At 34.4% G+C, this 26,532-nt stretch overlaps 1 protein-coding gene across 3 annotated transcripts in view; it reads right to left on the reverse strand.

The window, feature by feature from the left end:
• The window catches only part of MAN1A2 (mannosidase alpha class 1A member 2), a 209,700-nt gene that overhangs the window by 97,848 nt on the left and 85,320 nt on the right, over nt 1–26,532 (reverse strand). For all 3 annotated transcript variants that reach the window (XR_016394219.1, XM_089917086.1, XM_022583954.3), the window contains exons 6-8: nt 12,369–12,463; nt 5,865–5,988; nt 2,345–2,438 (exon numbers count right to left, since the gene is read on the reverse strand). Coding sequence is in view for 2 of the 3 variants with exons in the window: in XM_089917086.1 (XP_089773212.1) it covers nt 2,345–2,438; nt 5,865–5,988; nt 12,369–12,463 (313 nt within the window). In the remaining variant the exon portion in view is untranslated. The remainder of the gene's footprint in view (nt 1–2,344; nt 2,439–5,864; nt 5,989–12,368; nt 12,464–26,532) is intronic.

The raw sequence follows: 26,532 nt of genomic DNA on the forward strand, positions 1-26,532 counted from the left end.
AAGTTTTGTATCTAATAAAGGTAAGGGCCCAACTTCATTCTTTTTCATGTGGCTATCTAGTTTTCACAACACCATATGATGAAGAGAAAGAGTTATAACTTTAATAATTAAGATGCCATCAGTGAGACACTGCTGGTCATTTCAAAGGCTGGCAATTCTCAAACAGTGATTTATTTTTTCCAGTATTCTAAGATTTTGGTGTGGAAAATAGCACCTTCTTATTTAAAAATGTTTTTAATCTTACTTCAAAAGTAATACATGTCCATTATCAAATTTAGATTAATAGAGGTAAACAAAACAAACATTCAGTAAAAAACCACAGGTAACACTTTGGTTTCTATCCTTGTGGTATTTGTTTTCTCTCTTTTTCTCAATATCTTTCTAGATATTTCATATTTACCTATGTCAAGTATTCTATAACATAACTTTTAATGACTATATTGTATATCAGATCTGGAGGGATTATAATTTAACCAAATTTCTTTCATAGGATGTTTAAAAACTGCACTGTCCAATGTGGTAGGCTGTAGTCACAAATATCTAATTAAATTTAAATTAATTTAAAGTAAATAAGATTTAAAATGCAGTTCCACAACCATACTAACATTTCCAGTGCTCAATAACCACATGCTAATAACCACTACTATATTAGACAGGACAGAAATAGAAGATTTTCATCATCATAGAAAGTTCCATTGGACTTTCTATGGAGTGCTTTAGAATGTTTCCAAATTATCCCTATTATAAATAACTCCAAAATTGTAAATTACCCTCTCTATATATACATATATATGTGCTGGGTGTGTGTGTGTGCGTTTGTGTATATCTATCTATCTATCTATCTATCTATATATCTGAAAATTTCTTCGGAATAAATGCTTAGAAATGAGTCACTAGTTCAAAGGTCATACAAATTTTAATACTTTTTTTTTTTTAAGAAGATATTGGGGGTAGGAGTTTATTAATTTATTTTTGCTGTATTAGGTCTTTGTTTCTGTGCAAGGGCTTTCTCTAGTTGTGGCAAGTGGGGGCCACTCTTCATCGCGGTGCGCGGGCCTCTCACTATCGCTGCCTCTCTTGTTGCGGAGCACAGGCTCCAGACGCACAGGCTCGGTAGTTGTGGCTCATGGGCCTAGTTGCTCCGCGGCATGTGGGATCCTCCCAGACCAGGGCTCGAACCCGTGTCTCCTGCATTAGCAGGCAGATTCTCAACCACCGCGCCACCAGGGAAGCCCTAATACTTTTTGAAACACTGGATACAGGGATGTGTCCACTTCCTTTATAGATTTAATAGATAAAGAACAGTGTCTTCTGTTTAAAAGCTTCATTGATTTGATTAGGGACTTGGTGAAGTGGGAAGACAGAGGGACAAAGGTCTCTGATGACCAGTCTCTGGAGATGCTACAAATATGGTACTACAGATGGCAGTCTTTTGTACATTCTAGTAAAGTAGCACCAGTCTGTACAGAAAGAGTGTACTGTTACACTACGTTGTCTCCACGTATCGTCCTCATTAGCACCACTTTTAGGATCAAATATGAACATCTGTATATCGTCCATTTGTGTTTTGTTTTTTTCATGAACAGAAAACATTTATTATTTATTGTTTTTAAAAAATCAATTCCTTCAAAGATCAATTCTAAAACTCTAATAAGAAAATCACCCCCTCCCCAAACAAAACACTGTCTCCTGAGACAGGAAATCACTTCTACCACAGTCTCACCTAATAATTGGTACATTCCTCTACTATCAATACATCTATCACATTATATTTCAACTACTTCTAAGTGTGTCTGCCTACCCTGCCTGCTAGCCTGAGAGCTGCCTGAATTCAGACCAAGTCCTATATATTCTTTCCCTATCTCCAGTCTCATTCAAGAGCCTGGTGAATAACAGACACTGATACCTTCTTTTAAAATGAATGACCAGACATGGCCTGTCCAAGAGCAATCACCCCATTTTCTAGTCATTTGACGTGCTCAACTGTTCTTCATATTCCGCTACTACATACTTATATCAAGCAATGCTCTTATTTACATGAAGACAGAGTTTACAAATAAGGGCTTAAAAGTACAACCCTGCGCAAATGCCACACTATATTTTAGCAAAGTACTTACACATACCCGAAATAAAATACTCTTGTGAGAGGGGAAATTCATGTTTCCATTTTACAAGTAGAAAACCTGAAGCTACAAGAGATTAGAAACTTGCCAAAGGTAACAGCACTAGCAGATCACAGGGTTATAAACTGAGGTTTCTAACACTACATGTAGTATATTTATCAATACATCAAGCACAAGTTTCAATCTTTCAACAAAGCCTCAGTTGTAATAGAAATACTTACACTGACCCCAGCGACCTGTTCGTGGATTCAAATAATTTGGATAAAGACCATTTGGACGATCCATTTTCTGAAGTAGTTTCCGAATGTGCATGACCTAATAAGCAAAATAAAATTAAGAATGCAATTATTGAAAATAAAATCATTAAGGTTTTATATTAATCTGGGCTTTGTTTTTCTCCTCACTCAGAGCCTACACTGCCATCCCACCCCCAATCTTGTGTGTGTGTGGGGGCGGCGGGGGAGAGACGGTAAGGAAAGGCTTCTAAGGACTCATTATTTTTATAAGATGAAATATGAGCATTATTTAAAAGTCAACAAATAAAAATACAAAGAAAAGAGCACAGACGGAAACCAATTTAAATTCCAACATTGTACTATCCAGAAATAGCCATCAGAAACATTGGTGATAAACATCATTCCAGACATATTCAATGTATGCATAACTAAACATAAAATCAGAAATAATTTCATAGAAATATAATCATAATAGGACATTTGTAATAAAAAAGTATGAAACCACGCTGAAGTTAATAGATGAAAAAGTAAATAAAGTAAAACTAAATTGCTGAACTTTAAATATTGATCCCATAATAGATATCCCTATATTTCTAAAATTCCTAAGCTTCCAATTCCTAAAAGACATCCTGAAGTTAAGGGGGGAAAAATCATGAAACATATTAAGGAGCTAGAGACTTTCCCAGGGACTTTGTTTTGATTCATCTCTAGATTGGATGATGGATTTTTTAAGTGCTTAAAAAAAAGCACAAAGGTATACCATTTCTTATATTCTTATTTGAGAATGTTATCTTCTCATCTGAAGGATAACTTAATTGGTATAAATGACTTGGGGAAACATTTTCTTTTTCACAGGACCTTATATGTACTTCACTATTTTCTGGACTTGAGCATTATAACATTAATCCTTTTAACACAAAGTTCCCAATCATCTTTCACTCAGCTGGAATCTGTCATCACGCAGTTTCAGGAATGGGCTCAGGGATGCTTATTACCTGTGTTCTTTCATGTTTGAGACCAACTCTATGTACAACAATCTCAATCTGAATAATTCCATGAACCAGGTTTAGTCAGTTCAGGATGATGTTGTTATGAAAGACGAAAAAATTAGCGTTCTTTTGACTCCTGAAAATTATGCATACATTGAATCCTCTCTGCTTCTCTTCTACATTATTTCCTTTCTAAATCTTTTTATCTATCTTTTCATTTCCATACTTTTACTAGCCTGTCTCAATTTTGTCTTCTAAGTCTCTTACCGTATTTTGAATGCTTTCTTTGTATTGCTTCCATTTTGCCCTTCATTTTGACGATAACTTAATTTTTTCTTACACTTTATTAATGATATCACATCTTATATTCTTGTTTCACAGAGATGAGCGCTTCATTATCTTCTCTCTCATGGTGATGTTTGGTCCAGGTCTTCAATTGCTATTTTCTGATAAGCATTTTTTGGCCATCATTCATTTTTCACATTTTTTCCTTCTTTTTTTTTCCTGGTAATATTTTTGTATAAATTCTATACATGTTCTTTTTTGATGACTTACTCATTACTATTTTTCCTGAACCAGCAATTCACATGAGTTGTGACATAAAAGGATAAGTAGAGTCCAAATGTGAATGTGTTTTTTAAGCCTTTGCTTCTCCTCAGGCAACTGAAACTAGCAATGCAACACTATGCATAATAGAGAATCTGTCATTCGTTCTCTTCCCTCACCAAAGTGTATGGGCACAAATACAGCTTGTCAGTGAGATTCCTAACTGAATTCTGTTTTTCTAGCTTCTCAACACATCATATTTAGTGGGGTCCAAAGAAGCATCCACCATCGGTCTGTGATCCTGTTCTCATTGCTGCTAATGAGGATTTGGTTTTGTACCTCAAGATGTACCACTTATTCTAGAGAACTGCTCTATTAGCTTTCTTTTTTTTTTTTTTTTTTTTTTTGCCATCACATGTTTATGACATGAGGCTACAGCCTTTCCTTCTTACATTGTTATTGATGAATTTTTGCTGGTCTTTATTATTTTCACTGTTATTGTTCATTTAATCAGGAAAGGGAAAATTCTGTGATCTGGCTCCATTTTGCTATCTTTAACTGAAAATTCTTCTCAGTTGATGAAATATTTCATACACAGAAAGGAATATATATAGATTCTACTCACACCTCAATTTAAGAAATACAACACTATGTAACCTTTGCTGTTCTGTTTACTGCTACCCATTCACATACCACTGCCCTTGTCCTAGGTATCATCACAGCTCTGAATTTTATGTTCATCACCATCCTGATTCTATTAAAATCACTTTTGAATCCCTAAACGATATTTTGTTCAGCTCTGCTTCTTTAAACTTTATGAAAGTTGTATTATACTCTTTTGATTGATGAATGTGACCATAATTAATTTATTTTCACTGCTGTATTAAATCTTATCATATAAATTGCTAATATAAACAATGTTTTTATGTATATGATATAAATGTACATACCAAAGAGTGGAATTGCTGGGTTATAGAGTATTTGTATTTTCAACTTTATTAGATTTTGTCTTTTAAATTTAAACCTTTAATGCTCCTAGAATTGTTACAATCTACAATGCTACCACTGTTACAACATTTCCACAAATATGTGGGTCTGTTTAAGGGCTATCTATTCTGTTCATCAGTCTTACCTGTCTCTATACACCAACACTATACTGTTAGTGTTGATAACTGGGTAATACAAACCCACCCAACATGTTTTTCTTCAGGAATATTTTGAATGTTTCTCTTCTATTTAAATGCTAGAAGTGTATAGTCAAGTTCCATTAAAAAAAAAAAAGGCAGTGGGGAATTGACTGGCATTGAATTGATGCTATAGATCAATCTGGAGATGACTGAAATTTTTATGATATTGTTTTCCTATACATGAACATAATACATCTCTCGATTTATTTAGGTCATCTTTAATGTCACTTAATAGTTTTGAACTTTGTTTATCTTTTGTTAGATTTATTTGTGGGAAACTTATACTTTTATCCTACCACATAAGATACGCTTTTATAAATGATACTTTCTTGCCTGCTGTACCTGGTACAGAGAAATTCTATTGATTTTTAATATTTATATTGACCTTTTATTCAAAATATAAATTAAGCTCTTATTTCTAATAATTTATATGTAGATTGTCTTAATATTTTAGGTAATCATCTAATCTGTGAACAGTTACTGTTTTCTTTCTTCCTTTTCAATTCTTTACCTTTTTGTTCATTTTGTTTGTCTCATCTTGCCATGCTGACTAGAAACTTCAGCACAATGCTAAATAGAGATAGTAATGGAATTTTAAAAAAACTTACTAGTGGTTATACCTTCTCAAATAACAGTAAATATTTTAAATATGTTCTAAATAGAAGGGACACTTCTTTACATAATTTTTAAAAAGGCAAACATTTCCTAAGCTTTAATCAAGTCTTTGGGGTAGAATCCTAAAGGATTCTTTTATAACAAAGAAAAGAAGGCAAGAAAACTAACCTTTTTGTAGTAAATCGGGTTTCCTGTCAGGTAGCTGAGGTGGACAAACTCCATATGCAGTGTACCAAATTCAGCAAGAATGCTGCTACCTGCAGATGCCCAGCCCCAGTTTCGCCCTACTCCACTGAATGAAAGAATAGGTAAAAGGAGACAGGATTGGGAAAAAAATGAAACACTTTTTTTAATGAATACATAAATTTTAAATATATCTCTTAGAAATTATTATCTCAAACAATAGATTACTTATATCTAAAATTTTATTATTTTTAAATTATTGTTAATAGAATATCCACATGTTCTAAAAATCAAAACAATGTAGAAAAGTACACATTAAATATATTTCACCCCATTCTCATCTCTCTTCCCCTTACAGGCTCCAAATATAATCATTCATTAGCTTATGTATAAGTACAGAAATTTCTATGCATATATAAGCAATCCAAATATATATTCTTATTTTCCTCCTTTCTTAAACAAAACATAGCAAAGTATACTTACTGCTCTGTATGTCGGATCTTGCTATTAAGATGCACCTCAGTAGGCATTCCATATCAGTTCCTAAACAACTTTCTCATTTTATTTTTTTAACAGATGCACAGAATTCCATGACATTAATGATTTTCAATTGAAATGTCTCACCCCAGAGGCATATGAAAATGTGTGAGAGCATTTTGAGTTGTTTCAAACCTTGAAGGTGCAACTTACAGTTATTGTGCTGGGGCCAAAGATGTAACATGACAGTATCCTGATAAAGAACTGTCCTGCCTCAAATGCTCATAGTGCCTGTATGAAAACTACTATGTTATATGAATAGACATAACTTATTTAATCAATCCTCTATAGTGGTCCTTTGGCAAATTTCTAATATTTTGCTATTATGAAAACTTTTATAGTGAATAATCTTGTGTACATTTCATTTGTGCAGATATATGTCTAGGATATCTTCTTTTTTTTTTTCTTTTTTTTTTAGCCTGCCTTATAAATTTTTTTGGAAGCCAAACTATATAAATGAAAAACTGTAGACTTTTTGGATGTTATCTTCTTTCTCAGAAGGTTAAGTTTCCTCTCAAACAAGGTTGAGTATAGGCTGATTACCTTGGTTTTAGGCTTTGTTAAGGGTAGTCTATTTCAGTTTTACCTCTCCCTCTAGGAAGTGGCCCTCTGGGATCTCAGCTGAAAGCCTGGGGTGTTTACCAAGGGCCCTTCACCTTGGAAGCTTTAAACACTAACCTCTGTCTTCCCAGTACCATGTACTTGTTAAACTTTCCCCTTTATATCTACTTGTATACTGGCAATTCAATTTGATATGTTTTACTTATGTGTTGAGAAAACATTAAAATAGATATCAGGGTATATCATTACCTTGCTGAAAGTTCGTTAATTTTTTGGTGCTATTTTTATATTGTTTTTGAAATTATGATAGGCAAATGCCAGTAATGTATTTTTTTGAAGCCAGACATGAGAATCAAGGAAGAAATATGGATACAGTAACTATGTAGGACAGTCATTCATTTCACAAATATTAAGTGCCTACTATTATCTGGGACATATAGTAGTGAACCTGACATATAACATTCCTGTTCCCATAATAAGTAAGACCATTTTAATAGTGATAATTGTTATGAAGAAAATTAAATAGAGTGATAGAATACTGAGTACTAGCGATGGAAAATGAGTTCGAAGACTTTATGTATAATGTTCAAAGAGTTTCTAAAATGACACAATTTAAACTGAGACCTGAATGACGAGAAGGAGCTAGTGATGAACAGATACGGAAAAAGAGAATTCCCAGCAGAGGAAATAGCAAACGCAATGGCCCTGAGGAAAAAGTTGGCTAGTGTGGCTGGAGTTCAGGAAGGGGAAGTGAATGATACAGAATGAGGTTAGAAAGCTAGGCAAAATCCAGACTGTGCAGCAATTCTGTAGGCTATGGTGAAATTTAAAGTTTTTTTTATTTTAAGTATGATGGAACATCATGGAGAATTTTAAGGAATGTAACATAATATTTAAAGAATAAAGCATACCATCTAGAAAGTTTACCTAGGTGTCAGCATGGCGAATGGGTTATAGCAAAGTCAAGTATAAACACAAAATCCCATTTCCATGTAAAAACTTCTGTCCCAAAGTCCCAAATGAAAGTTTCATTCATAGTGCATTTAAACGTCTCAAAATACTAAATTCTAAACAAGATTTTTCACTTTTTATTTTACAGACAGCCTCACAGGGCCCTCCACCTTGGCAGGCTTAAACACTAACCTCTGTCTCGCCAGTACCATGTAGCTGTTAAATTAGCTTCCAAATGCTGTTATCTAGTTCTTTTGAGTCCCCCTGCATGGGCAGGTATAGAATCAGCCAACAATTTGAGGAAAATGTGTACATAAATTTTGGGGCTTTTCCTCTGCAATTCCTTCCTGTCTTGAGACACTGTCCCTCGTATCTCAGCCATTCTGGCAGCTCCAAGACCTGACCATAGTCTTCTTTGCCCTAAATGACCCGCTACATTAGGCTTGGCTTCAACTGCCCTGCACCATAATTTAGAATATGCCCTCAGGGGGTAAAGCCAGTGTTTCTACGGAGATGACCTTCTCTTAGGATCACAGCCCCTTGTGTCCTCCCTTAGTTAGTTGCTCTCTAATCCCTTCAAACCATCTTGCTGACCTTTTATGATTGTTTTCCGTGGGAGAGTTAACCTGATATAAGCTACTCCATGGCTGGAACTGGAAGTCTAGATTAATTATTCAAGTAGCAGAGTTCACAGGTTATTCCTACTAGAACTCTAAACCATTCTCTAAGGTCTTTTCTACTTTTAGGAGGAAGTAAAAAATATAACTCTTTCTCTCATAGAAGGATTGATGTTATTGGTTTTCTATCTTTTAGCACTAGCTGACTTTTTAAACTCTGTATCACCTAGATAAATATTAAATTAGGTAAGTCAAATGACAAGTATGGAATAATTATGAGCTTTTTTTAGACACAAGAACCATATCTTATAATTACCACTAAAGTGTAAGCAGAATAGAGTAATACATGATTTGGTAGAGGAGCTGAAATAGATGTAGAAGATAAGGATAATAATCTTAACTACTGATGTAGCACATAGGCTCCTAGCCCTGCCATTAATTAACTGTAGGACCTTGAGCAAGATATTTGCCTTCTCTGACCCAGGAGTCCCACTCCTGGGCATATACCTAGAGAAAACCATAATTCCAAAAGTTACATGCACCCCAGTGTTCATTGCAGCACTATTTACAACAGCCAGGACATGGGAGCAACCTAAATGTCCATCGACAGAGGAATGGATAAAGAAGATGTGGCACATATACAATGGAATATTACTCAGCCTTAAAAAGGAACGAAATTGTGCCATTGGCAGAGACAATGGATGGACCTAGAGACTGTCATACAGAGTGAAGTAAGTCAGAAAGAGAAAAACAAGTATCATATATTAACGCACATATGTGTAATTGAGAAAAATGAACCTATTTGCAAAGCAGAAACAGAGACACAGATGTAGAGAACAAATGTATGGACACCAAGTGGGGGAGGGTGGGATGGACTGGGAGATTGGGACCGACGTATGTACACTACTATGTATGAAGTAGATGGCTGGTGAGTACCTACTGTATAGCGCAGGGGAAGAATAAAAAAGAAGGTACCATGTTTGCAGGACATATATTAAGTTAACCTTAAAAATGCATTCCAATATACATTAGGTGCAGACAAATACTGTTTGATTCCACTTATATGAGGTACCTAGAATAGTCAAATTCATAGAGTCAGAAAGTACACTGGTAGATGTCAGGGGCGGGGGGTGGGGATTGGGGAGGGGGAATGGGGAGTTAGTGTTTAAGAGGGACAGAGTTTCAGTTTAGGAAGGTGAAAAATTCGGGAGATGGATGATAGACAGAGTTGCACAATATGAATGTACTTAGTGCCACTGAACTATATAGGTAAATATGGTTAAAATAGTTATGTTTTTTATTATGTGACTTTTACCACAATAAAAAAAAAAAGATATTTGCTTTCTGTGAGGCTCAGTTTCCTTATCCATAATGTGAGAATTCATGATACCTAGTTCACATGGTTGTTAGGAAATTAAATGACATTTAACATTGTGAAAACACCTCACAAAGAGCCTAGTAAGAATAGTATCTAATGAGTTTTTGAATAATTTTATTCTAAGTTATTTTAACAGTTTACCTAGAGAAAAAAACTTCCTCAATCTGATAAAGGCAATTGATTAAAAAATCTACAGCCAACATCATATTTGATGATTTTTTTTAAAAAAGCAGTATTATAAAAACATTTTATGGAAATCCAGAAGACTATAATATATAGGTGAAGACAATCTTTTTAACCAAGGCTGAAAACCCCGAAGTTATAAAAGATATATTTGAATATATAAACATCTAAAACTTAGGAATGAAAAATTATTAAAACTAAAGATAACAAACAAGTAGTAGAACAGGGAAAAAAGAAATAATTCTATAATCTACAAGGCTCTTTTATAAACTAACTAGAAAAAGACAAACAATCCAATCAACGCTAGGAACAGACAATTCACAAAAAACAAATCTAGATGTCCAACAAATTTATGAAAAGATGCTCAAATTCACTAAGCAGAAAATACAAATGAAAATAACAATAGTAACACTTTATAGCCATCAGTCTCTTGAAAATGAAGCAGAACATATACTTGTAGACATTTTGGTACTCTCACACACTGTTGATGGAAATATGATGACCTACAGCCTTTTGGAAAACATCTGCGGAGTAATTACTAAATTTAAAAATACATATATGCTTTGATCCAGCAATTCCACACTTGGGAATCTATCCCACAAAGATAAAAGAGACATATGCCCTTTGATACAGCAATCACATTCCTAAGAATCATTTTCAGAGAAAATTCCCCACTACACAAGGACACATATAACAGGATGCCATTGTAACAATGTTTACGGTAGCAAAATAATGGAAATAAACAAATACCACTGATATGGAATGATTAAACAAATTATGGTATAACCTATGTGTTATAATACATCCTATATTCCACTAGGTAGTCATCACAGAGATTGATTTAAAGTTCTGTGGCATGACCCGGAAGAGTATTTCCATGAGATTTTGTTGAGTGAGAAAAATAAGAAGTAGAAAAGCAAGTATCCAAACAAACCATAAAAAATTTTAAAAGCTCCACCGGTATCTATGTTTGTGCTTCTATATGCTGCATATCATATTGTAGGAGATAAATAATGTTAGATTATTAACATGAGTTGGCTTTCAGACAGCAAAATTGGAAGAAAGTCTGTGAGACACATGTAGAACTCAATCAAAAACAAAAACCTTTAAAAAATAGGTAAATAATTACATCTGTGTTCGGTAAACCCAAGTAAAATGCGTATGTGTATGAATATATACAAAGAAACAACATGAAAATTAAACTTATGTTCAAGACATGGTCCTTGAAAACCCTTCTTTTTTCATCTCAATCTAAGTTTGAAGTTCCGCAATGCTGGATTTTTCGGTTATTTTCTATATAGACAAATAATAATAATAATAACATCCTGCAGTCTTTCTTCATCTCAGACTTAAGTTGTAAGCTAATTAAGTTAAAATTCTTATTATCTAAGAAAGTTATATGATATGACTCTGACAATGCTACTGAAGGAAACATCAGAAAATCTATCATGAAACTAAGGACAGAGAACAGGTATGTGACCACATCCTTTTGTGGAGGTTGGTCTGGAACTCTAGCTAGCTTTTTCCTCACAAACAGGGAGTTTACATTATATATATTGCATGACATCAAAGAATAGTAAAGCTAGATGTCATGTTCAGTATTAAATACTGATTTCTCAGTGAAAATTAAAACTTTATAAAGTTCTCCATTAGAAATGACTAAAACAGATTAGTTTTCCCAAATAAAGCTGTCACAGAATCATGCCTCACTTTGAACTTCAACAGTGTAAATACCATAAAAAGGACCCTATAGTCAACGTCAGGAATTATGTCTTCCTTTATCATCAGTAAGACATTCAGCAATAGGAAGTCCTGATTTTAAGGTATACTGTGTTCCATTTTGACTTAGAAGAAGATCAACATGCCGTGTACATAAAACAAAAGAGGGAAAGCACTTTGAATCCATTACAGCACTAAATGGAAATGAATAAGCAAATCATAAAGAACCAACTATTTTGTAAGAGACAGAAATCTAGACTTAGAGAAACAAGCAGTAGAAGCTGGAATACAGTTACGGCAAGCGAACTGTTTCAAAGTAAAGAACATATTTTAAAAATCAGACTGTTTTAAAGAAATATGCTTCTGTACATATGAAGAGAAAAACAGTCTGCTTCTGTACATATGAAGAGAAAAACAGTTTAAGTCTTAAAAAGTATGGTGGGGGCTGATCATTAGAAATTTCTAATACCTTTGTAAAGGGTCAAAAAATCAGTTAATCTAATTTCTTTAGAACAGGAATAACCACATAAAAATAGAATTTACCTTTTCAGATTCACCATTGCCCAAGGAATCCCCGTAGGTGTGTTAAAGGCAGGAAGGAGTTTCTCAGCCAATTGGACTGCTTTAATCTTGAATATCTGAGATAAAAACATGAACATTCATAAATTATGAAATTACTGTTGTCAATAATATTTCCTGGTCTCTTACAGGATGCACACCACAATGTACTGGATACATGAAAGTACGAGGGAAAAAAATGGCATCTCTTTTGGTACCACAGAGCATACAGCAATCAGAGAAAATGGTTGTAAAGTGGATGGATACTGAGGAAAAAGCTACCCAACGTGAAATGGCCAGAAACTGCAATTAATTGAAAGGGAAGGACATGGTTTTGGTGTTGATATTATCTTTATTTTCAACTGGGAAAAAAATCTGAGAGAAAACACTAGGCTATGAAATCTTCATCCATGGTATACAAGCTTAGTACAAATATTAAAACAAAAGAAAGAGATGCAACCCAATTTGGATAAATGCCCTTGAATTACCATAAGCTTGTTAATACCTCAACATTCTCCATTAAGGTTCAGCCACATTTATTAAAAGAAAAGAAAATGTTTATGTTCACATTCCAAGTTTATTTTATGAGTTATAAATGCTTCACCCCTTGGTCCCAGCTGCTGCTTTTTTTGGTACAAAAAACAATAAATTGGGCTTCCCTGGTGGTGCAGAGGTTGGGAGTCCGCCTGCCGATGCAGGGGACACGGGTTCGTGCCCCGGTCCGGGAAGATCCCACATGCCGCGGAGCGGCTGGGCCCGTGAGCCATGGCCGCTGAGCCTGCGCGTTCGGAGCCTGTGCTCCGCAATGGGAGAGGCCACAACAGTGAAAGGCCCACGTACCGCAAAACAAACAAACAAAAAAACCAATAAATTGCCTAAATATCAATGGCTCTCAAACTTTCAAAACCATGTACTATTACCAAGACGTATATAATAAGATTTCTAATATTCTTAGCATATACCAACAGATTTGTGTACCTCATTTTGAAGACTACTGACTTAATAGAGACTCAAAACTGAGATTAGGTCATAATATCCTACTAGGAAAAGTGGCGTGTTCTTCTATATGCCCCAAATCTGTCCTCTCTCAAATTAATTTCAAATTCATTGGACATTTAAGGTTCCATCTTTTCACTGCAGTCAAGTATTTTTGTTAAAATATTATTAGATTTTTCAAATAAGTAAGTAGTTGAAAGCCAGGACTAGATCAAAGTTCTAAAGTGACAGTATATTAACAAAGCATACCAACATTATTGGGGGTATAAATTAGAGAGGAGTATGTGCAAGTAGAAAAGCAATATGATGTTAAGATAGTTTTCAAGGTTCCTTAAATAAGGAAAAGCTCAGCAGAACTTTTAATTAGATATTCTCATATATCTACAATTTACCATTTCCTTGAATACTTACTTTAACACAAAAATACCAGTGAAAAATGTAACAATGTAAAAAAATGTAAAAAGGTAAAAGTTTTAATAATTTTCTCATATTCATTCCATTAACTCAGAAAAGCAAATGGAAAACTCAGTTCTCTCTGTATTAACATTTATATGTTAGTAAAGAGAAATTACATTATACAGTAAAGAGTATTGCTTCTTTACCTCATGCTTTACCATGAGGACAAAGGGACTAAGTTCTTATCTAAGAACTAATATTAATGCTATGTATTTGTTAATCACATATTATCACATCTTTTACATATAAAACTAATATTCAAAATAGTAAATTAACTTATAAACATAAGCTTTTTCTAAACAGAAAGCATTCTCATTTCACTTCCAGAAGTAATTAGTGACACATTTTCTAATTTTCAACTTCTTATGTCAGTTAACATATATAGTAACCAATTATACTACACGATGCCAAAAAACACCACCCTTATGTCATTGAGAAAAAATTCCTTATATAGAATTCTTAATTTATTCAGGAATATACAAAATCTTTAATGATAAATATACCACAGCCTTACACTCCTTATTTGCAGAAACATAGTTTGACAGACAACAGCAGTAGCTAATTTAAAACAAATTAGTTAGTATGCAATGCAGGCAAATAATATAAAATCCAAAAAGTATCAAAGTAAAACCTAAGTCCCTTTTCCAGTCCTATTCCTTGACCACACAGTTCCTTCTATTGATACAATGCAAATAGCTATCGATTCCTCAAATGTCTAGTAAATATTTTGTGCTAAATCAGTTCTATGGTATACATGGCTCCTAGCATGTCACATCAAATCCTCATTTTCCATTTCTCAGAAATAGAAATTCTATTACAGTTTATACACACATGTCTTTGTCTTTGTCTTTCAAACACAGAATATCATATACTCTAGGCTCAACTTGCTTCTTTCATTTATTGTACCTTGGAGATCTTTCCAAATCATTCCACATCCTTCTCTTTAGTGGCTGCAGAATTTCCCCTGTATAGATCATACTGTAATTTATTTAGTCAGTCTCCTATTGCTAGACGTATGTTTCCAAACTATGTGACTCTGTACGATAAATTCCAAGAGTGGAATTACTGAATCTATGGGTACATTTATTTGTAATTTTAATAGTTAATGCCAATTTGTTCTCTACACATTTCACAAATTTATATTTCTACCAGAATTTATGACCAGCTGTTTCCCTGTATTTTTGTTAACATAAAAGTTGTCAAACTTTTGATTGCTGCTAGTCTGATAATTGAAAAAGGATACTCCATTGTCGTTTTTATTTTCATTTTTTTTATTATGAATGTGGTAGATACTCAACACTCACTCATATCTTTCAAGCATACCTTCATACATTGCAGAGGATGGATAACTATACATAACATTTTCCAGACTCCACTCCAGCTAAAGCTCGAGACAAGGCCTAGGCATTGCTGAGTATACATAAATATGCAATATTTGGAAGGAAGAAGTAAATGATCTGAAGCAGTGATCTTTCAAGCACAGTGGTGACAATGTCTGATTCTTCTGTGGTAGCTCTGACAGAAGTTCCAGTGACTGGTGCCTAGCTTCAAAGATAACATGTGGGCAACAGAGGGAATGGAGTTGGATCATACCATGAAAGCCACATGGTATGCTTGAGCATTTCTCCTGCCTGCATGTTTCCAAGCTATATAACAAAAATATCTGATTTCATGGCCTTCCCAAAGATTCTGTTAGCTGGCCAGTACCTTCTAATAAATCACTAGATAAAACAGATTGTTTCCTGCAACTGGGACTCTTGACTAATGAGATGATGAAAGTGAATCAATTATTTACATGTTTAAGAGCTTCAACAACACTTAAATGAAGATTTCCAAGATATTTATTTATAGAAAAAAAACTTTTATGTATTCATTGTCCATGATGTAAAATCTCCCAGTTATTTTTACCAGAACAAATTGTAAGTAACGGAACTATGCTAAAACTGGTCCTAGGTTTAGAAAAATTAGGACTAGAAGAATTACCTAGGTCTGGAAGAATTGGAGGAAATGGGATTAAACAGGTAAAATGTGGCAAGACTATGAAGAGCTTTAAAACATAAGCAATGAAACTTAGGGTAACACAACAGATAACACAGAAGCACTGTGGATTCTTGAGGAGGGAAGTGATATTAGAATCCATGTACACTTTTAGTTGTTCTTTTCTAATTGGAGTATTTACTAAAGTAAAAATCTGTTTTCAACCTAGTAGAGTTAGAATGTAAAATAGAAGTCAAGAGTTCGTAACACTCAAATGACTTCCCACCTCATTCAGAGTAAAAGCCACAGCTCTTTAAAAGGCTACAGAATATGTTTTTTCCAAATAAATCTATTACTTCTGTGGCCTCACTCCCTTTCTCCCCGCTCCAGTAACCTTCTTCAGCCCCACTAACCTCTTTTATTATTCTCTGAGAATGCCAGTTATGCTTTTTCTTCACTAACTTTAACTTTCATTTGCTGTTCCTTTCAACTAAATGCTCTTACAAACGAAATCCTCAAGGCTCTCTCGTATCACCTGCAGCTCTTTACACAAATGTTATCTTCACATGCACTCCCTGATCATCCTATTTGAAATTAAAAACCCCTTATCCCTTTCCATGCTTTATTTTTCTCCTGAGCACTTATCACTAACAGTGTATATATGTGTATGTAAGTGTATGTATACACATACTCTCTCTCCCATATATACTTTGTTTATTGCCTTTTACCCTCACAGCAGAATGTAAGCCACGGTTGAACAGGAATTTTTTTCTTGTATTCACTGTTGTATTCTTAGGACCTAAAAGAGTGCCTAATGTATTCAACATGCTCAACAAGTGCTGAATGAATTGATTTAAGAAGCCAAAGTGGGGCTTCCCTGGTGGCGCAGTGGTTGAGAGTCCGCCTGCCGATGCAGGGGACACGGGTTCGTGCCCCGGTCCGGGAAGATCCCACATGCCGCAGAGCGGCTGGGCCCGTGAGCCATGGCCGCTAGGCCTGCGCGTCCGGAGCCTGTGCTCCGCAACGCGAGAGGCCACGACAGTGAGAGGCCCGCGTACCGCAAAACAAAGTGTACAGAGATTTAAAGTAAACAAGTAAATTATCTTCTCTCTCCTCCATACCAACCCCATCTCCCTGAGACATTCAATGTTAACATGTAAAAGTTTTAAGGCCTCTTTACAATATTCTACAAAAATGTTGGGTTGATGATGATGATAATGGCAAGCATATATATTAATCCATTTCATCCCCACAACAACCCAATGAGGTAAGTACTATTGTTACTCCCATTTTACAGGGTTGAAACTGAGGTATAAAACAGAGAAGTTAACTTGCCCAAGGTCATACAGTGGTAAGTCTGAATTTAAACCCAGGCAGTGCAGCTCAAGTTCATGTACTTGCTTTACTATTTCACTATATTAGATATAAATACAGATACAGACATAGACATATTTTATACTGTGCTTTTTTTTTCATTTCCTGCTACTAACGTAGTATCATAAGTACCTTTCCAATTTTTACAAAACTGCCTAATTTACTGTATCCGTTTCCTCTCCTACCACTCACTACTCCACCTATTTCAACCTAGTTTCTGCTCCCATCATTTTACTTAAAGGGATCTTGCTAAGGATTAGCCACACATTTGAGCAAAGAGCATTTTCAGACATTATTGACCAGTTCCTCCTTAAAATACTTCCCTTGTATTTAATAATACTACAATCTCCCTGCCTCCTTCATTGACTCATCCTCCTCATACTTGACCTTTAATGTGGTGCTTCTTGAGGGTTGATTCTAGGTCTCCTCTTCCTTTTCTAAATTGCCTCCCTGAGCAAGTTCATGTGTGCCTGTTTTCAATTATCAGCAAAGCAACTGACTCCCAAATTTATATCACCAGTCAACACCTCTCCAGTGAGTACCAGATCCATTACATCTGTCTACTACTTATTTCTACTTAAATATAGCAAAATCCCCTCAAATTCAAAACACCGGAAACAAACTGATGAGATTCCCCTCCCAATCCAGTATTCTTAAAGTTTTCAATATCTAGTAACTGCCCCACCATCGGTCTAGTACCAAAACCCAGAAAACTGGAGGCGGGACCAACTCCTCCTTCTGCCTCATTTCCCCCTGCAAAATATCACCCAATCCTTTTGAATTTATCTTCCTTGATATCATTTATCTCTCTCATCTCTACAACCCATCTTAGTCCAAGCTGCTATTATTATTTGCCCCAAATACTGCAATGGCTAACTGACTGGATGAATGGAAACACACACACACACACACACACACACACACACACAAGCTATTGGTCTATAACTTGCTTTCATCACTAAATATATCAAGCCTATGTTTACTGGTTGAAATATATCAAACTTATGTTCATAGTTGTACAATATTCTATAGTAGTAGATGTATCAATTTATTTAACCATGCCCCCAGATGAATATTCAGGTCTTTGCAAACACTGGCCTACTACATGTTTTCAAACATTGGATACTACAAACACTAATGCAATGAAAAAAATCCTTCTGAGTATACCTTATGTATCCCCATTGTTACTTTTAGATAATACATTCCTAGAAGTGCATTAGTGGGTCAGAGAATTTTAAATTTTAAATGCTTACTTGACACAATCGAAATAATTTTCCAAAAAGTCTGTATTGTTTGTATTCTCTCCAACAGCATATCAAACATTTGTTAAAATTTAAATGTATTTAATTAGATACTACACATTTAAAGTGGGTACATTTTATTGTATATAAATTAACTTCATTCAGTAGAGTTGCTTAAAATAAACAAACTTTGAAGCTTTAAGTTCTTTACCAGGCAGAGAATGTGGAAGGGTGAGAGTCTATTTCAGGCAGAAAATTATGGTATAGCTTGATAAACATAGGGAAATAAAACAAAGTGGTCTAAATACACAGTTTCATGCATGCGAATTTGGGGCTTCTCCTGTGGCTCTCTCCTGTCCTGGATTTTACCCCTAAATTTCTAGCACCTGTGGTAGCCCTAAACTGTCTTCTGACATGATTTTAAACAGGATTTTTTTACCTTCTCTTTCTGATATTTCACTGTTAGTGTAAAGAAATGCAACAGATTTCTGTATATTAATCTTGTATCCTGTTACCTTGCTGAATTCATTTATTAGTTATAATAGTTTTTGTGTGGATACTTTAGGGTTCTCTATAGAGTATCATGTCACCTGCATATAATGACAATTTTACCTCTTTCCTTCCAATTGGATACCTTTTGTTTCTTTTTCTTGTCTGACTGCTGTGGCTAGGACTTCCAATACTATGTTGAATAGAAGTGGTGAGAGTGGGCATCCTTGTCTTGTTCCAGCATTTAGCAGGAAGGCTTTCAGCTTTTTGCCATTGAGAATTATGTTGACTGTGGCTTTGTCATAAATGGCTTTTATTATGTAGAGATATGTTCCCTCTATACTCATTTTGGTGAGAGTTTTTATCATGAATGGATGTTGAATTTTATCAAATGCTTTTTCTGCATCTACTGGGATGATCATGTGGTAAACTCTAACTTCTGATCAAACCAGTAGTCATAATCATAATCAACTGTGAATTTGTATTAGTACTGTGACTTTAAACATGTATGAATGTATACAAATATGTAGATGAACTCACATATTTAAGACGAAATGTTGGAGAGTACATTTAAAATGGTATCTAGGTCAGCAAAGCTTAGTGGAATGTTTTATCCAATTATGAACACATCTACAGAAAATGCAGAGGTCAATGGAAATTGCAGTAACTTCTGAAGCAAAAATATAATGAAAATTAGTTCAATAAGGACAATAATGGCTAATATTTAAATCAGGAAAAATTAACACTGTAACATTTCTCTTTTTTTATTCAGAACTTTAGGGCAAAAAAGGCACACTCTATTTGCCTTAGAAAATACCCCTGGGACTTGCCTGGTGGCGCACTGGATAGGAATCTGCCTGCCAATGCAGGGGACATGGGTTCGATCCCTGATCCAGGAGGATCCCACATGCCGTGGAGCAACTAAGCCCGTGCACCACAACTACTGAGCCCACACGCCACAACTACTGAAGCCCGCATGCCTAGAGCCCGTGCTCCGCAACAAGAGAAGCCACTGCAATGAGATGGCCGCGCACCGCAACAAACAGTAGCTCCCGTTCGCCACAACTAGAAAAAGCCCATGCGGAGCAACGAAGATCCAATGCAGCCAAAAGTAAAAAAGAAAATATCCCTGAACTTACTCAGAAACGATCTTACCTACTGGCAATGAAGTACACAATTGTGTTTTAGTAAAGAAAAAGTTTGCTTTTGTTGTTTCTTTTATTTTGTGTTTATATTCTGTGAAACGTATTAAACTCTACATAACCATTTCTCTATTTTATCTGACAGATTTCAGATGCATTTATCCACATAAATTACATTGTTATCTTACTCAGGAAGGGATGCCACTTTGATAGCCGTTATAAAATGAGAAAATACTGTAAAAGAAATGTCATATATCTGAGGCTCAAGTAAACATAATAAATCATCAATATTTTTAAACTTGTGAATATTTAAAATAAATAACCTTGTTCTGAGAAAATATTATAAAGATTCACATTTATAATATTAATAAATCACAGGACAGAGGAACGCTGTGTTAGGATGGCATATAACCCTCATTTGGTTCCCCATACCAGAACACTGAATGCATGTAAAATGTTTATTCTAGTTACACTCTATCTAAATATAAGAAAGGTGCTTTGCCATGTTATAAATTATAGTTAATTTTCTGTCTTATGTGAGACATAGGAATTTATTGGCTATCCAGTATTAGAATAATCTTATAGTCAGTGTTTTATTTATTTTTAGCAGATTTCAGGGATTTATTTTTGGTTTCCTGGAATAGATATGGATCAGAGCTTTCAATGTAAAACAATCAAGTACGAAAGTAAAATGGTCAGTGAAATCTGATTGTATGAGAAAGTCAGAAAAGTAAAACGTTTTCTCTACCTTTTAGTAGACTCTATCCTAAGAAATTAACTTATCTATTTTTAAATAAGTAGAAGGATTTCCCAGCTGTTAGAAACAGTATACTTACCACACGGGAAAAAAGTCAAAGGAAGAGGAAAGAAAAGTAAAGTAGTATCTATTGAGTCAGGTGATATTGTCAGGCACCTTCACATAATTTAATCCCCCCAACAACTTTCAGGTGAACTCTCTCGTTCTTTTATAAATGAGGAAACTTAAATTACAGAAGGTAAATAGCTTGACAAATATTTTTATGAAACGGAGGCAGAGGCAGAACAGAGCCTCAAACCTCTAGCTCCAAAGTACTTGTGCTTCCCTCCACTTCACAATGTTTCTCCCTGAAGTCTGAGGAGTTAAAACTGCAAAAATGGAAATACTGGTAACGTATACTTTTTCAGCATTTTAGTGTTTTCCTATTACAACAGCAACCAAAATTTCAACATTTTGCTTCAACCTACAGATAAGGAGCCTAATGAAATGGCAGAGGCTGACACTTCTCTTTCATAAGCTGTTCATAGGTAATTTTGAATCATATGCTTTTTGGTATGCAAATTAGTCAACTATACACAAACAATTTAGTATTTCCTCTACATAGTCAGGCATGAAAGTAAGAAAAAAATACTCAAAGACATCATATAATGTTTAACCTGGTAAATATTAGGAAGCATGGAGTAGCAAGTAACAGGAGTTCATGGCTGGGAGAGAAACAGGGTGTAGAGGCAGACCCTCTCTGAGGCACAGGCATACAGGGAATGCCTAAAGTGGACAGTGGAGCAAGAGCATTAAGAAAAACTTGCCTGCAAAACAGGCCCACTCTAATTACAAGGTAGTGTTAGAGGAATTTGAAGCCAGTGGTACTTTGTAGGTAACCTTAGCAATAAAAAACCCAAACCTGGTTCAACTCAGACTAAACTGACTGAGCTCCTAACACTAATAGCACAGTCATGCTATTCCAGGCATAAATATTATTAAACTCTGTCTTTACTGTCTCATCCATACATGATATTTTGCATTAAATAAAAAATTATTAAATACTTAAGAAAGCAAGAAAAATTAATCCACTTTCTACAGACAAAGCAAGTGACAAATCAGACTTAATGAAGTTGAAATAATCATAAAGAATTTTAAATGACTATAATTACTATTGTAAAAGACCTAATGGATAAGGTGGAAAACATACATGAAGACAATGAGGAATTTTAGCAGAGAAATGAAAACTGTAAAGGTCAAATGAAGTATTAGAAATAATAACTTTAAAAATCAAGGTAAAACAGAGATGCAAAATGCCTTCAACAATGACCCAGCAATCCCACTACTGGGCATATACCCTGAGAAAACCATAATTCAAAAAGACACATGCACCCCAATGTTCACTGCAGCACTATTTACAACAGCCAGGTCATGGAAGCAACCTAAATAAATGTCCATTGCCAGATGAATGGATAAAGAAGATGTAGTACATATATTAAATGGAATATTACTCAGCCATAAAAAAGAATGAAATTGCATCATTTGTAGAGATGAGGATGGACCGAGAGACTGTCATACAGAGTGAAGTCAGAAAGAGGAAAACAAATATTGTATATCAACGCATATATGGAATCTAGAAAAATGGTACAAATGAACCTGTTTGCAAGGCAAAAACAGAGACACAGACATTGAGAACAAACGTATGGACACCAAGGGGGGAATGGGGTGGGATGAACTGGGAGATTGGGATTGACATATATACACTACTATGTATAAAACAGATAACTAATGAGAACCTGCTGTATAGCACAGGGAACTCTACTCAATGTTCTGTGGTGACCTAAATGGGAAGGAAATCCAAAAAAGGGGATATATGTATACATATAACTGATTCACTTTGCTGTACAGCAGAAACTAACACAACACTGTAAAGCAATTATACCCCAATTAAAAAAGAAAAAAGCCTTCAACAGGCTCAAAAGTAGATCACACATTAAAAGATATACCATGCGATACCACCTGAAAGAAAGCCAGAGTGACTATAACAGTATCAGACAAACTAAAGAACAGAGAATATGAACAGAAATAAAGAGAAAAATTTTAAAACAATAAAAAACCAAATTCACCAAGAAGACATAACAATCCTAAATATGTACACACCTAAGAAGAGATCTCCAAAATACATAAAGTAAAAACTGATAGGACTGAAAGGAGAAACAGACAAATCCATAATTATAGTTGGAGGCTTCAAGACTCCTCAACTTAGTATTTGACAGAACAAGGAGACAGAAAATTAGTAAAACTACAGAAGATCAAGCAACACTATTATCTAGCTTGACCTAATTGACATTTTAACCCAACCACGGCAGAATACACATATTTTCAAGCATACATTCTTTTTGATAGACCATATTCTAGCCCATGAAACAAATATCAAAAAATTCAATAAATTTGCTCATTATTCACTGCCAATTAAACAATTAAACTAGAAACCAATAACAGAATGCTATCTGGAAAATCCTCAAATATTTGGAAATTAAACAGCATACTTCTAAATAACTCAGCAATCAAAAAGGAAGAAGAGAAATTAGAAAATATTTTGAATTAAAGGAAAATAAAAACATAACATATCAAAATTCATAGGATGCAGTTAAAGAAAGACTGAGAAGCAAATCTATGATATTAATGCTTACAAACTACTGGGAAAAAATAAGTTACAAAGATGTAATGTACAGAACAGGGAATACAGTCAATATCTTAAAATAACTCTGTATGGAGTATATGCTATGAAAATACTGTATTACTATGTATACATCTGAAACTAATAGAATATTGTTAAGTCAACTATACTTCAGTAAAAAATAAGATAAAAATAAATCAATAAAATAAAATAAGAGAAGGTGTCATATTAATGAGCTAACAAGCTCCAACCATAAGGAACTGGAAAAAAACAGGAAAAGAAATGGGGAGAGAGGTGCAACTTAACCCCAAAGCAAGAAGTAAGTAAAGATAAAAGCAAAAAATTAATAAAACTGAATACACAAAAATAGAGAAAACTCAATGAAACAAAATCTAGTTCTTTGAAATAAAAATATTAATACACTTGTAGCCAGACTGACAACAAAAGAGAAGATGAGATGGGGAACATTACTAAAGACCCTACAGATATAAAAAGGATAATAACAAAGTAATACAAACAACTTTATGTCCACAATTCAGAGGAAACAAATTCCCTGAAATACACAAACAACAAAAGCCACACAAACTACAAAAGCCACTCATGAATAAATAACCTGAACAGTGTTATATCTACCAAAGAAATTGAATACATACATTTTAAAACTTAGTGGGAAAAACAAAAACAAAAAACTCCAACCCCATGTGGCTTCACTGGGAAATTCTACCAAACATTTAAGGAAGAAATAATACCAATTATACACAAACTTCTCCAATGGAAAAAAAGAAGAAACACTTCCAAACTCATTTTACAAGGTCAGTATTACTCTTCTACAAAACACACATACACAAAAAGATATTAAAACTGTAGATCAATATCCCATATGAACACAGATACAAAAAAATTCTCAACAATACATTATCAAATCAATCCCAGCAATATTTAAAAAGGATAATACACCATGACCAAGTGGGGTTTCTTCCCAAAAATGCAAGGTTGGTTTCATGGTCAAAAATCAACCAGCATAATTCACATTATCAACAGATAAAGAAGAAACACCATATAATCATCTAATTAAATGCCATAAAAACATTTGACAACATTCAACATCCATTCATGATTTTAAAAACCTCAGCAAATAGGAATAGCAGGGAACTTCTTCAAGATGATAAAGGGCATCTACAAAAACAAACAAACAACAAAAAATAAAACTTTATGTCTAACATTATGCTTAATGGTGAAAAACTAAATGCTCTTCCCCTAATATCAAGAACCAGGCAAGAATGCCACTCTCACCACTCCCATTTAACTCTGTATTTAGTGAAGGTTCTGGGCAATGTGATAAGGCAAGAAAAAGAAATAAAAAAAACTATACAAATAAAACTGTTCTCTATATAGAGAAATAAAACATCTCTGTTCACTGACGACATGATTAGTTACAAAGAAATTCCCAAAGAATCTATTAAAATCCATTTAAAAGTGACTAGAATTAACTAGTAAATTTATGATAATCTCAGGCCACAAGGTCAATATAAAAATCAACTGCATAGTGCACAACAATGTGAATGCTATTATTTTATGTTATGTACATTTTACCACTTTTTTTTTTTTTTTTTGGCAGTACGCAGGCCTCTCACTGTTGTGGCCTCTCCCGTTGCAGAGCACAGGCTCCGGATGCGCAGGCTCAGCGGCCATGGCTCACAGGCTTAGCCACTCTATGGCATGTGGGATCTTCCCAGACTGGGGCACAAACCCGTGTCCCCTGCATCGGCAGGCGGACTCTCAACCACTGCGCCACCAGTACAGTACCACTTTTAATAGCATCAAAAAATATGAAATAGGTACAGATCCATCAAAATATGTATAAGATCTGTAAAAACTAGAAACATCAATGAACAAAATTAAAGAACTAAATAAAGGAAGAGATATGCTATGTTCATGGATTGGAAGATATCAATTTTCCCTAAACTTCCTGATAGACTAAATATAATCCTAATCAAAATCCCAGTAAGATATTTTGTAGAAATCAGGAAACTGATTCTATAATTTATATAGAAAATAAAACTAGAATAGCCAAAACAATTTTCAAGGGGAACAAAGTTGGAGGACTCACACATAACCTGATTACGAGACCATAAAGACCATGATTTCAATTCCATAAAGCCATAATTATGAACACAATGTGGTAATACCAAAAGGATGGATACACAGATCAACAACAGAGTCTAGAAATATACCCACATTTGGTCAGTTGATTTCATATATGGTCAATTGCTTTCAACAAAGGTGCAAAGTCAATTAAATAGAGAAAGACTAGTCTTTTCAACGAATGGTGCTAGAATTTTTGGATATCCATATGGCAAGAAATGAATCTCAACCTCTACCTCACAGCACATAGAATTTAACTCAAAATGGATTATAGATTTAAAAGTATAGTAAAGTAAAACTATAATATATTTAGAAGAAAACAAGAGAAAATCTTTGTGACCTTGGATTAGGCAACACTTTGTAAATAAAATGCCAAACACATGAACCATAAAAGATGAAACTGATAAACTGGACTACTTCAAGATGTAACAACATCAGTCCTTCAAAAGATACTGTTAAGTCACTGAAAAGCCAAAGACAGAGAGAAAATATTTGCACATAGGTTATAAAAGTCCTATGTCCAGAATATACAGAATATACAAAAAACTCTCAACATTCAATAATGAGAAAACAAAAAAAATTTGATGGCCAAAGAGTGAATAATTAAAGAAGATATATGAATGGCAAATAAGCACATGAAAAGGTGCTCAACATAGTTTGTCATTAGAGAAAAGTAAACTAAAACCACAATGAGATACTAATACACACCTATTAGAAGAGCTAAAAATAATAAAGAAACTCTCAATACCAATTACTGGTCATGATGGAAGGCAACTATTTGAAAAAGTCTGGGGAGTTCTTCCAAAGTTTACTTACCATTTGATCCAGCAATCCCACTTCTAGACAGTTACCCAAGAGAAATAAAAATTTATGATCCCACAGAATCCTAATACAAATATTTATAGCAGCTTTA

Source organism: Delphinapterus leucas, chromosome 1 (assembly GCF_059928025.1).
Source record: "Delphinapterus leucas isolate spDelLeu-1000000601 "Yukka" chromosome 1, BTC_Dleu_Yukka2, whole genome shotgun sequence".
NCBI classification, from domain to species: domain Eukaryota; kingdom Metazoa; phylum Chordata; class Mammalia; order Artiodactyla; family Monodontidae; genus Delphinapterus; species Delphinapterus leucas.